This window comes from Marmota flaviventris, chromosome 7 (assembly GCF_047511675.1).
Source record: "Marmota flaviventris isolate mMarFla1 chromosome 7, mMarFla1.hap1, whole genome shotgun sequence".
NCBI classification, from domain to species: Eukaryota; Metazoa; Chordata; class Mammalia; order Rodentia; family Sciuridae; genus Marmota; species Marmota flaviventris.
In genome coordinates this window covers 85,758,999-85,773,258 of record NC_092504.1, presented here as the reverse complement: position 1 = coordinate 85,773,258, position 14,260 = coordinate 85,758,999, and the positions used below count along the sequence as shown (strand labels likewise).

Below are 14,260 nucleotides of genomic sequence, written 5' to 3'. Positions count from 1 at the left end.
GCTGGCGGAAGTGAGGCAAGGACCGGTCGCCGGAGGAGGCGGGGCTGCCGAAGAAGGGAGCCCAATCGGGGCCCTGGAGCGGCCGGGGGTGTGGCAGCCTCGGCTTCCGAGCTCGGGCCTGGCTCGCGGGAAGGCGGGGCCTGCGCGCACGACTCCCAAGGACTGGCCTACTGCGGCGGCCGGAGGCGGTCACTCGTCTTGGGCTGGGGGCTGAGGCGAGAAGGCCATGCTGCTGGCCAGGCAGTCGAAACCCCGCAGCCCGGCGCTCCTCTCTCGCGCGGCCACGGCTTGGGGGCCTCTGGACTAACCGCCGCCTTTGTTCCGAGCGCCTCGTCCCTCCCGTTGCCCCAGCCCCTCACGCTGCCGCGCTCCGGCCGGCCCGCCCTAGCTCCCTGAACCCACCTTCGGCTCGTGCCGCGCGGATGCGGCTGCCGGGCCTGGGTTTGGGCTTTGAGCGGGAGGAGGAGGAGCAGCGGCGGCACCTGGGCGGCATGCGATGGGGAACTGCTGCTGGACGCAGTGCTTCGGGCTGCTCCGCAAGGAAGCGGGGCGGCTGCAGCGTGTAGGAGGCGGCGGAGGGTAAGCCCGCTAGGGGACTGGCCCAGCCCGAGAGACACCTCTCCAGCTTCTGGCGGGGAGCCCTCTCAGTGTTGCCCATCTGTTAGGAGGGTCTGAGAGCCTTGCTATCCTTACAGCTTAACAGGCGTCGAGTAGGATGATGGTCGTGGAGGCCCTGCTAGGGGGCGGTCTCTGGGCCTCCTAGCGAAAGAGGTTGAGGAGGGGGCGGGGTGTGGCTCCTGCCACCTCCAGCAAGACTCCTTGTCACGCGGGGAAGCAGTCACGGGAGGCATCATCTCGAGGAAGCTGGTGCACTCTCAGACTGATGGGCAGGAGGACCGGCTCTACAGCTACCTGGACACACCCTACATTGAGTTCGGGTTTAATTCCAAAGTCGGTATTGCTGTATTTGATCTCCTCTTTAGTCCTGACAGAGGAGGTGAGAATTTGGCTCGAAAGTTAATGCCTCAGATGGATTTTAAGTAGAAGTCATCTGGATGCAGAAATAAAATAAGATTCTAGGCACTGGTGAACTTTTTGATAGAAGGAGTTGCTAAATTGCTGAGTTTCCATTGGGCATTCAGATTTTTTGGTACTGATGACAAGAGAGACAGTATGTCATTTTTTTCACATTATTTTATTTTGAAATTTGGAGAGGAATGCCATGCAGTGACTGCTACCCACACACACACTAGGTAAATCCAAGTGTTTCTGAACCTCACTCCTTGAGTGAAACTGCGGATATGCTAAGGTTTTTCTATCCACACCATAGAGTAAAAATTTTTATATTCCATTTTTGTGTTTTATTTAATAGAGTATTTAGAAAATTGGGGCAAATCCCTTTGGAGTTGACTTTGTTGTTGTTAACTATCTCTCAGGAATCCAAACCTACAATTGGAAAATCTGAACCAAGCCACTTTAAGGAATAAACTATTTTGCACTTTTTGAAACATTGCTGAGTTTTCAGCATCTGCCCCACTTAGCCAATATTATTAAGTAAGATGTTCAGCATAAACATGCGGAAATCAGATGATTATAATTTGAGCCATTGGGCAATGAAGGTCTCATAAAATATAATATGATTCACTTATCAACCAGACATTGTATCATCTCACTGATACAAAGTAGTTTAAGGTTTTACTCTGAATGTCCCAGGAATGGAAGTTATAAGGATTTACAGATTTTTCTGCCTGATTTAGTCTTTTGGTTTCCCTGAATTATTACTATCACTGTTAAGGGGAGCATGATTGCTGTTTTATCTTGTCATCCACAATCTTCTAATTTACCTCTAACTTTTGTGTGTGTGTGTGTGTGTGTGTGCACCCATAGAATTACGTTGTTTAAATAGGCTTCCCTAAGGACTACATGCACACAATAGTAGGATATTTGCCTTTTTTATTGTTTGTCTTTGTGTTGAGGAGGTTAAATTCTAACCTTTAGAAAGGAAGGAGGGTCTTAAATCTGAATGGGTAGGCAAAAATTACTGTTTACCTTTGGACTACATTATATAGATTTTGTGGAATTTTTGTTTTATCACAGAGATTTTACAAACTAATTATGTATTAAAAGTGTAGATTCTGGTCCCTGAGTACATGAGCTGGAGGAAATCAGTGAATCAGTGTGTTAAATGTCCATGTTTAAATGTCATTGAAACATGGGGTTTTTTTATCTGGGTCTTGTAGATGCTGTCATCTGAAACCATACAATCAATATTGATCCTATTTCTTTTAATCCAAAAACACAAGTTTTGACAGTTTCCTTACTTGAATCCTTTGATAATTTACTGTTTAATATTAATCTTAACATTTTTCTAGCAGCTTTTTGTAAACATTTAGACAGGTAGATATAATTATTTACACAATAAGGTTAAACTTTGTCTCTCGATTTGGTTGCTATTTTTACCCACCTAGTAAGTTTTGATTTTCCTCAAGGCATAGTTAACAAAAGCTTGATTTGGTTTTATATGTCATGGTAGTGACCACAGGTAGAAAAATAGGGCTTGCTGGGTTTTCTTAGGCTGATTCAAACTGGACTTCACAGGAGTGCTTTATGATGCAAAGCCTGGTGTCTTACTCTTGCAGATTTCCCAGGAGTACTCAAAATCAGATCACTCTTATCCAGTCTCAAAACCAGAGTTAACCAAGAATACTACAGAATTCTAATATTTTATATTCTAGAATATCTGTTGACTAATCAAAATATTAGTATCAGTGTTGAAGTATATATATTGGAAACCTTACTTCTAATAAAGTTATTTGGTGATAAAATAGGGTTTTAAAAAATATCTTTTAAGAAATAAAATTTAGACATAATGAGTTATCCTTCACTGAAATTTAGCCTGCCAACACATTCTAGAGAGCTCCACCTGCTGGTTAGTTGTTCTGTTTCTTTGGGCAGTATTAGAAACCTTTCATGGAGACTTTGTGTCCCTTTCTTAGTTTTATTTTTTCTCAGAGACCCCAGTTATGTTTTATTGTATTGTGTTTTAATTCCCATCTTTACTTTGCTTTATAATTGCTTTACTTTGCTTTATAATTTGCTTTATAATTGCTTTATAATTCCAGTTCTTATGTTCTATAGTTTAAGGGTACGATTATGTTCTTTATCCTCCTCAATATTTAACAGTTGTTCGCCCTTTTGGCTGCAAGTAGCAGAGTTACCTTAGGCAATAGTTTCCATGATTTCATGGTTTTTCCTTTCCCAGTAAAAATAACATTAATAATATTTCACTCATTACTTGTATGCACCAGGCACTGTTCTAAGTACTTTATATTTCCTCATTCATTCCTCATCATGCTCCTATGAAGAAATAAGTACTATCACATATTGAGTATCCCATAGCCAAAATGCTTGAAACAAGAAGAACTTCCAATTTTAGATTTTTGTAGATTTTAGGATATTTGCATACACATAATGAGATAATTTAGGGATGGGATCCAATTGAAAATACAAAACTTATTTATGTTTCATTTATACCTTGTACAGATAGCCTGAAGTTAATTTTTATAGTATTTTTAGTGCATCTGCATTTTGACTGCTGCCTATCATGTGAAGTCAGGTGTGGAATTTCCCACTTATGACATTGTGTCAGAGCTCAGAAAGTTTCTGATTTGGGATCCTTTCATGAAATATTTAGGATTTTGGGATTAATTATTTCAACCTGTACAAGTATTATAGGTTAAAAACTGAAGCTTAGAAAGTTTAACTTGTCTAATAAGATAGAAGAATGGGATTGCAGCCCGTTGAATTCAGATCCCTTTTCCTTTCTAAGGAATATCTCATGACTCTTTATTCTGTATATAATCATTTGGTTGTTATCTCTCCACACACTATCTTGTACTTTGTTACTGGAAGATCATTGAACATATCTCAACAACCTGACTTTATTCTGTGTGACGAGCTATTGAAATTGTGCTCTTGACCTCTGTAGCATCACTTTTATCTTTTTTTTTTCCTTCTGATCCTCTCCTAGCTATTCTTACTGTATCTACTTATTAATAATATGTAGTTTTCCTGTATTTTCCCTTTATTGATTCCCTTCACCTGTGTGCTAACATTTCCCAGAAGAAATTTCATCCATTTCTACAATTTTGAACAGCTATCACTTCCAAATCTCACCTGCATTCACCTATTTTCAGTTGCCTACTGAAGAGATATTCCTGCAGATATTCTGTTCAATCTCTGCAGAACTTGTTTCCTTCCACTGCGCTTGTGCCTTAAATATTGCTCTCCTTTTGCCTAGTTAGTAACTTCCAGGCTGCTTTCCTTATAGTATCTCTCTGCCCATCTTCCTTTTCTGTCATTGGAGTTAGGTTTCCTAAAACCCATATTGGATCATGCCAGTCCATTATTTATAACTGCTTTCTGCCTCCTGTTTCCTACAGTTAAAATTTCTCAGTTTTTTTTTTTTTTTTCATCCTGTGACAGCCATGACGAATTGCATAGTATTCAAATATGCAACGTAATGTCTGTTGGTATACTCAGGATGATGGCAGTTGTGCATTAGGGTATCTATAATCTTTGTCTTCTCGTTTAGAAAAATCATGTCAATACAAATCAGTGAGAAACAAAAGAATAACCTTGAAGCTATTCTAATTCCAAAAAATTAGCTCCTTCAGAAATCTTAGTATTTTAACTTTGTTGATTAATTATTATCCTTGAATTGAGTAATATCAAGTTTAAACTTCTGAAGAGGTAACTTAACTTTACCCTGTTTTGCTAGCCTTATTCTTTGCTGTTTGCTCACTTGCCACATCCTCAGTCTCCTCTGTACCAGATGAACTGTGAGTGTTCCTGTTCTCTTAAAATACAGTGTTCTCTCACCCTATGCTTTTATATGTGATATTTCTTCCTTCCTCATTTCCTGGTTTGGGTGCACATTTACTTATCTTTAAGTATTACTTTTCCTATAAAATTTGCTCCAGCCCCACAAGATAACATTTTCTCCCTGAGGAAATAATATTTTCTTCAGGTTCTACATAAGGGGTTGGTAAACTTTTCCTGTAAATGGTTAGATAATATATATTTTAGGTTTGGCAGACTGTACAGTCTCTGTTGTAATTTCTCAGCTTTGCTGTTTTAGTGCAAGAACAGCTGTAGCAATGTATCAAGAAATGGGTAGTGACAATATTCCAATAAAACCTTATTGACAGAAACAGATAGTAGACTTGATCATGGACCATAGTTTTCCAATTCCTGGTAGGTAGCAAGATATTGGCCGAGAGTCCTTACATTCCAATACTGTATTTTTATCTTTATCTCTTTTCATTCTCAGTATCAAATGTTTGTTGAAAGAATAGCATTATCTGTGAACTTATAGGATCTACAAAACAGAGATTTCTTCTGTCCTTCAGTTTCTTTTTTGGATCTCGAGATAATTCCTTAACTTTAGCAAAAACACCCCCATATACTCATGCCTCTTTATGTTGACTCTTTAGGAGACCATTTAGAGTCACAATGAAAAATTTAAAAATATTTTAGCATAATGTATGTCACTGAAGTACAGTAATTGATAGTGTTAGTTATAAGAGATTCATGTTGGTGTTTTTGCATGTTTACTAGCTTTGAAAAATACGAAAGTGTAAGACGTTTCTGTTGAAATCTTAGAAGTTGGGAAAGAAAGCAGTAGTAAATTTAAATGGATATGAATATCTTGTACTTTCAGGGTTATAGCTTAAAGATTCCCTAGGGCTCTGTTCTGAACCTTACTATATTCTTCCTTAATGTGTTTTTCTCTTTAATGTGCCTTTTGGGTAATGGTGTGAAAACATATGACTTTACCTCTACCCATATACTAATGAGCTCAGTCATTTCATGCTGAGCTCTGAAATATATAATTACCTCCTGAATATTTCCACTTGGGTATCAAATATAACTTTCAAAATTCATTTTACAAAGCCGAACTGTCTTTATTTCCTTCTCATAACCCTTTTCTCTTTGTAAGCCCTAACATTATGACTTTGTTTCTTCTCCTGAGTGGTAAACATTCTGTGAGCCTGACAATCATATTAAACTCCTCCCTTTCATTCACCCTCCAAACCCAGGGTATAAAGTCCTACAGATAATTCCTTCTGAATGTTGCCTACATCTTTCCATCCTTTCTGCCTCAGTAAAGATCTTGCTGTCTTCCGTATTGTAGTTCTGCACTTGTGGTGGTAACTTTTGAGCTTGTATCTTTCTACTCCAAAAAACAAAGAGAAGGAACCATTAGAACTTGGAACCATTAGAACTTAGTTAGATCTAAGTCTCCTGCCAGCTGTTTTCCTATCTGCTACGTCTTCCATTTAACAGCTTAAGATTTGTCTTGTCTTGTCTTCATGTTTCCATTTTCTTCTCACTTAGTCTTCAAGGTAATCTAATGTTCCCCTTTCCTGCTACCTCTTTCCTTGAATCTCTGTCCCCTGTATATGTTTATTTTCTTCTCAGTCATTACATATTGGAGTCCTTCAAAATGTATTAGACTCTTCTCACTGTCTGTACTCCTCAGGGTCTAGCGTGCATATAGCTGCTAACCTAGAAGTTGTCTTTGATGCTGCTCCACATCATCCCACACTTCCAGTCTATCTTCAGGACCAGGTGTTTTTTTGTCCTTTCTAAATAGCTTTTTAATCCACCCACTTCTCTTTCTGCTGCCATCTTAATCCAAGCTGTCATCTTGTGTTGCCTAGATTTCCAGTATCCTGTGTTAAAATAGCACTCTTCCTCCTTCACCATTCTCTGGCTGTACTTAATTTTCTTTGGTAGCATTTGCCATTCTATGACTTTGTAGACTGAGTACTTATTTGCTCTTGTCCGTTGCTCCCTGTAATAAGTGTATTAAGCCGGAGGTAGAGACTTTGTTTATTCCCGTATCTGCAGTACTCCACCAGTGCTTGCCACATAATAGGTCCTTAATAAATATTTCTTAACTGAGGGAATAAACTACCAAGTGGATCTACCCACATCTATTCCTGACTTTTTTCCTGCATCCTGGAGTTTATGAGATCTTAAATGCAAATCTGTGACACAAGCACAGCACAAAATTATTTTTAAGGCTGTCTAAAGACTGAAATCTTTAGAATCTTTAATGTAACATCCAAGACTCTACATTGTCTATTCCTTGCCTACTTTTGTTGTTGTTGTTATTATTATTATCTGTGTCACACTCTGCCTTGAATCCATTTTTATTTAAGTAACTTCTACTCTCTCTTCTCTTAGATGCCAGTTTAAGAATTATTCCCCACAGAAGTCTTTCCATTCCCAGCCCCTTAGGTGATAAGAGTTCACATTATCATGGAATGATGTTTTCTTCTGAGTATTTCCTCAGGTTATGATTATCCTTCAAATGATAAGATTATTTAGTTAATGTCTATCTTCTGCTCTCAAAATAAAGGAAGGAGTTAATGCTGGGTTTTGCTTACCCTTAAACACTCACCTCCTACTTAAGTGCCTCATTGGTAGTCCATTTTCAGTAAACAGTTGTTGATTGAATTAGTGAATACAGTTTTTTGAAAAGTGACGTTCTTTTCACTCCCCCTTGCTTTTAGTCCTTTCTCTATGATCCCCTCTTTCCCTTTCTTGGGACCTATCTAAATTCCTCTTCTTCAGTGTGATTTTTTTTTTTTTTTTTGGTATCCTTAATCTAAACATTTCCCTCTCAAAGCAAAATAGTTATTGATATATCTGCATGACTACCCTGTTCGACTATAAGCATCTTGGGCACATGGATCAATTTTTATTCATTTTTATATTTTAAATTCATAGTTATGCCTGTCATTCAGTAACCCAGTGAAAAATAGGAATAAGATTTAAAAATTCAGTATCATAGATGCATAAATGACAACAGTTTTCAAAAGAAGAAAGTGGTGAGTAATATCAGGTGCTACACACAGATTGTAGAAGGTGAATGAGAAATAAAAGACCTTTAAGGTCCTTTCTAGTTACTAAATTCCTCTAAATCAGGCTCTTAAAAGGCAATGACTAATTTTTTTAAGCCCATTCTCTGTCTTTGATATGTTCAATGAGAAGATTTGCTTTCTCTCTTTCAAGGCATAAAATTGATTTTCTGAGTATCTGTTCTTCCTAAATTTGTCTTCATTAGGAGGAGCTTATTAAACAGTAAGTATTGTTACTTTACTCTTACCACATATGTTAGGGTTTTCCAGAAACCAGAACCAGTAGGAGATACCTATATATCTGCCAATAGCTGTACCTTTATATGGATATAAAATGAGATTTATTATGAGGAAATGGCTCATGCTGTTGTAGAGGTTAAGTCCCATTGTCTTCCCTTTGCAGGCTGAAGACTTTGGAAAGCCAGTGGTCTAAGTCCCAGTCCATGGGCAGCAGAAGACCAAGGAAGGTCTTAGCTCAAGCAGTGCAGGAGAGAGAATTCAACCTTCCCCCACCTTTTTTTTTTTTTCTATTCAGGCCCTCAGCAGATTGGCTAATGCCTACCCAAATTAGAAAGGACCTTTTCCTTTACTAGGTCCACCAATTCAAATGATAATCTGTTCCGCAACACCCTTGCAAATACACACAGAAATAATATTTTAAACATACCTGGGTATCTGGTAGCCTAGTCAGGTTAACGAAATTAACCATGACACCACCTATGTTGATGCTGTTCCTGCCTGGAAAACTCTATTGATCTTATCTCTTTAGATTTGATTGGTTAAACCTCCACTGAAGTATTTAATAATTGAAAAATAATGTGTCCATCATTATCTTTCTCATAGTTTTTGCCAGGCATCTGATTTATAACCTTTCCAGTCTTTTGTTCAGGGGGGAAAAAAGGAGTCATGGGAAGCTTTTAATTTTTAATAAACTTTGGAACCATTTACCCTGATTCTTCATCATTTATTTATACTGTCAAATAGAAGATATAGGAAAAGACTTTCTTCCTGTATTTTAACAGATGCAGTATAGAAGAATGTGAAGAGAAGGAACAATAGCAATGTAGAATTTTTGAGAAATTTTTAGTTTTACATTAAAAAAGTATTTACCTGCTATGCAAAATAACATGAGAAGCATAAAAAAACTATACTTTCAGTCTGTTCTCAACAAGACAGATTTTAATCTTAAAAAATTATCTTGTTATCTACCTTGATAACATCGATAAGTAAATATGTTTATAAAAATCTCCACTTCTGTACCATATCATTTTCAAGCTCTTCCAAATTTTTTTATATGCCACCATTGATTAGAGGATAGGCCCCAGGAACCAACCATTACCTCTCTTTTCAACTCCTCTAAAATCCTTGACATGTTTTAAATACATTTTCACATCTCAGTAGTAGCAAAATGGATATAAAGAAACCTGTTTCATTTCATTTAAAGACAGCTCTTGAGGACATAAGGATTATATATAAATGAATGTCTATGGATGATTTTGGAGAGTTCCTGACTATTAATAAAAGGAAAATGCACTTTTACTTTTCTTAAGTCATTTTTGGAAGCCTTTTAGTTTCAGTTGCTCAACATTTACCCCAATTGACAACTGAATATATATACTCTAGAATAGAATGGTTAGTTGTTGCTCACATCATTTCTCACCTTCCCCTACCCTCCAGGGCATGTGACTGAATTCCTGAAAGTTAAATGTAACTAACTATACCATGTGACATTACCATTTTCTTCACAGCTGGCTCTTGTGATATGGCTATATTTCTAGAGGACTCTCTAGCATCTCACATCACTTTATATACCTTGTCCTTTCATTTCTGGAAGTGGTATGTCTTGGATTTACCAAATTTATTTTTCTCTTGTTCTTCCACCCTAGACTTCTGCTTTCATATTATATTTCTGTTGAAATTCTGCCAATGCTTCACATCATCTCGATTTCCATTCCATCCACAAAAACCTCATGATTTTTATCTTCTCATTTTTTTAATCTATCCACTTTTCTTACACCACCCTAATCCAAGCTGTCATCATTACTTACCTAGCCTCAAATTTGATTGCATACATTATTCATGCATTCACTCTATGCATTTATGCCCACTTATTTATCTAGGACTCTTGTGGTTCTTGGCACTTGCCAGAGCAACTAACTACTAAGGCTGGTTTATTCTCCTAAGTTGAAAGAAAGAATTGTATTCCTATTTTTCTATAATTATTCAAATACAATAAACATTGGTTTTATTTGCTCTATAGGATTATCTTTGATCAAGGATAGTGATTCTTACCTAGAGTGTTCATTCACAATTCCCATTTTCATGTGTATAGTTCCAGTTCATTTACTTATTTCTCTTCCTGTGTAGTGTTTCATAACATGAGTAAACCATAATTAGTTTATCCATTCTCCTGTTGATGGGCATTTCTGTTATTTTCAGGGTTGGTTTTTGTTTGTTTGTTTTTTGCTATTACTGCTTCAGTTAACATTCAAGTATATTTGTACTAGATTCCTTAGGTATATATAACTACAAGTAGAATTTCAGAGTCATAGCTTATACACATTCAAATGTACTAGAAAATGCCCCCAAACTTTTTCAAATTATACCAATTTATATTTTCACCAACAATGGATTTCCGTCATTCCCCTAACATTTGATATTATCAGAGAAGACTTCTTTTCTCCAACATAATTAATGTGAAATGCTAGCTCATATTTCCATTAAAACTTTATTATATTCCTATATACCAGCAACAAACAAATAATGCATATTTTTAAATTCTATGATAACAAGGAAACTAGGAATAAATTAGTGATAGACTAGAACAATTTTTTTTAAATCCTATTAAATAAATGGAGGGAATACTGTGTTCATGGTTAGAAAGACTCCCCATGCTTAAGATATTCTTTATCAATTGACCAGAAGTTCAGTGCAATTCCAGTGAAAATCCTAACAAACTGATTCCACAGATTTTGAAGAAGGTAGAATTGTCCTATCAGTTAACAAGTTCTAATAATTAAAACCCTGTATTATTGGCACAAATATAAACACATAGGTGAGCATAATAGAATATAGCCCCTGAGCTCTGTGTCAACCTGAGGGTGAATCTCAATAATATTCATTTTTAACAAGGTGATTATTTCTTACCCAACTATGTGAATGACTTCTTTATTAAACTAGAATTGTTAGGACTAAAAAATCTATTAGTTGAGATATTTTTATATATTGTATGTAGTTCAGGGACTCATACTTTTTTTTCCCCTCTTTTTCTACCTGAACTGCTAAAGGTATCACTGATAATAACTTAACTATTGAGTTTTGCCCAAGAGTTGGGGCTGGATGCCTCCCTAGATTTACTATTGTCATTTTCTTATGTTACTTCCTGCAATACTTAAAACATTCACACCTCCAAGAATATCTGGTGTAATGAACTTGGGAGTTTGCAAAAGGCATTGTTGTGTTATCATAGTGAATAAAGATTCAGTAACTTTAGTCAAATGTTACAAATATGAATCCAGAGAATAGGGGGTTTTAGCTTTCCATTTTTATTTTTAAGCAATGTTTACATAATAGAAAAATCTTAAACTGCTCTGTGCTAATAATTATTTTAAGTAAATTTAGGGAGCTTCGTACAGTATGACCTACTTATATGCTAACAATAGTTCTAAGAAAGTAGGATGGCTATTCTCCTCTATTTTTAGATCCTAATCAGTTATGATTGAAAATATTAAACCAGATTTTCTTTTGCTAATATTTTGTGAAAAACTCTTTACAAATAATAGTCATTTTATGATTAATAAAAAAATCATAAATGTTTTGTATATAATACAAAATGATTTTCTTTTAGAGTAGGCTAAGCATATGCTATGACCAGTCTTACATATAAAATGAGCATACTTTTAGATTCTAAACTGTATTGGAACATGCACAGCATTGTTTTCAGCTGCTGAAGTGTGATCGATTAAACTTGGAGAGAGGATTAATTGAAGAAGATCTAAAAGTTATTTTTCTGTATTTGACTATAGAATATATTAAAAAGAGCTTAGAGTTATTGGAGTTAGATATTTTACATTTTTTTGTACTCAGTCTTCAAAATCAGTGTGTTTTTGAAATGTATATAAAATACAAACAAAAAAAAATACAAAAATACCCTTTAGTTTCTGCCCCTTTTTAAGGGCCTTTGTAAGGACTCAGTAATGTAAATCTCTCTTTGCTGTCCATTATACTAATAGCTTGTTAATTTGATTTTTATAGCATCATATGTAGCTGAAAACATCAGGTCAATAAAGTACTGATTTTTTTTCCTTTAAATTGAAGAAAGGAAAATGTTCTTGTTATTTCTGTGAACTAACAATAATCAGGAGTCAAGTTTTTGCAATAGATATTGTACTTTTACTCATTTTGATTCCAATTTTTCCAAAACTCACCTTTCATTGAAGACCTGGGAGAACTGAATAAGAAAAGTCCTGTGACCCACCCTGCCCCAACACACCCAATAGCCAGTTTTGCAGTCCCATTTAAACTGTTCTTCTATTTCCTCTTCATAATGAAATTTTAAAGAAAGATTAACTTCTATTTTCATTTAAGTCTTAAAACCTAGGAGTCTTAAACCTTTTTCTTTAAGGTAACTTAGAATGCCAAAGTTATGGATTCATTAGGTATTGTTTAGTTTTAATTTTTGCTTATTGTTCTACTTTTCCATAGTGATTAGCAATAAAATCCATAAAAATAGTAAGCATTATGTATTTATTGGTGATAATATGAAGTATATGTATGGGAGGGGGAAAAGTGCTGACATTGCCATCTATGCAGTCAACATTCCTTGGGATAGGAAAAGAAAAATAAAGATGAATTTCCTGTGTTTGATGTTATTTATTTATTAATTGGCATGTTGCTGGGATTGAACCCAGTACCTTGCACATGCTAGACAAGTGTTATACCACTGAAATTCACCCCAAGCCAGGTTTTCTGGGTTGAAGCAAGGAGGAAAAGAAAAGTGCTTTTATTGATCTGGAATTGATAAGTAACACCAGGGTTAATTATAGGAAAGTATTATTAAGGAGTTTTGGGACTGATATTTATGTTAATTTATAGGTTTGAAATTTATTGTTAGAGAACTGTTACCCAAACTCTAACTTTGTAACAATGTCAGGCTCTAGGTATCCAAAACTACCTCCTTTTCTAGCCTTTCTCAACTCTGTAAATGATAACTTCACTCTTTGAAGTATTCAGTCCAAACATTTAGGAGACATCCTTGTTTCTTTCTTTTTACAAACACTCCTATCTAATACATTAGCAGATTCTATCAGCCTTGTTTTCAAAACTACTTATTACTGCCACTATTATTACTGTGATCCAAGCCACCATCATTTCTGTGCTGTACTGCTAACATCTTTCTTGTGGGTCTCTTAAAACTTGTCAGTTCATCTGTTCAAGATCCTCCAGTGATATTCTTAATAGAGCTAATAAATTACCAAAGAATAACAGAATTATAAAATCATGTTTTTTTCCATTTAATGATACAGTGGAGCTGAGCAATGATTATCAATGGATGCCATAAAACTATTTGGTACAAAGTTGATATGGATCTTTGTGATGGATGCTGACAATACTTGAAACTACACATCAATCTTAACATCAATAGAAGTAGGATAAAGTTCCTGGTCTGATCCAGTAGTAAGAACTGCATATGAAAAATTCTTGCCTGTAAAAATTGAACTCAGTATATCAGACTTTTAAATCAAATTATCAATTTTCAAGAAATATCAGGAATAGAGAAAAAAGTTAAACAACACCAAGAAGGAAAATATCAGCCAAAACCAGAAAATGAAAAATTACACAAAACAAAATGATACAATTTCTCTAAGGATATGAAGAAAGGCAGGGAGGAGTACAGAGTGTATTAGGGCTGCTAAAGACTAAAAGGGGTTTAAGATATCTAACAAGCAGTGTGTGGTCTTTGTTTGACTCTGATTCAAACAAATGATGCACAAAAAGATAATGGGGGTTGGGGGGGCTGGGTTTGTGGCTCAGTGATGGAACATTTGCTTGGCATGTTTGAAGCCCTGGGTTCGATCCTCAGCACCACATATAAACAAACAAACAAACTAGATATTAGATGATACTGAGGAATTATTTTTAATTGTGTTACATATGATAATGTGATTAGATTTTTTTAAGGTTTTTAATAATTAGAGATGCCAATTGAGGCCAGGATAAGATAACATGTCGAGTTTCCTGTAAGGTACTCTACCCAAATGAAATGAAACTAAAGAGATATAAGTGAAAGAAAAAATGGAAGATGGTAACTTTTTAAACTGGGTGAAGGA

General features: G+C 36.0%; 1 protein-coding gene across 1 annotated transcript in view; it reads left to right on the top strand.

Annotated features, from left to right (window-relative positions):
• Positions 1 to 157: 157 nt before the first annotated feature.
• The window catches only part of Ap1ar (adaptor related protein complex 1 associated regulatory protein), a 37,053-nt gene continuing 22,950 nt past the window's right edge, over positions 158 to 14,260 (top strand). The window contains exon 1 of the mRNA XM_027935437.2: positions 158 to 579. Within this exon, the coding sequence (XP_027791238.1) occupies positions 497 to 579 (83 nt within the window). The 5' untranslated portion in view covers positions 158 to 496. The remainder of the gene's footprint in view (positions 580 to 14,260) is intronic.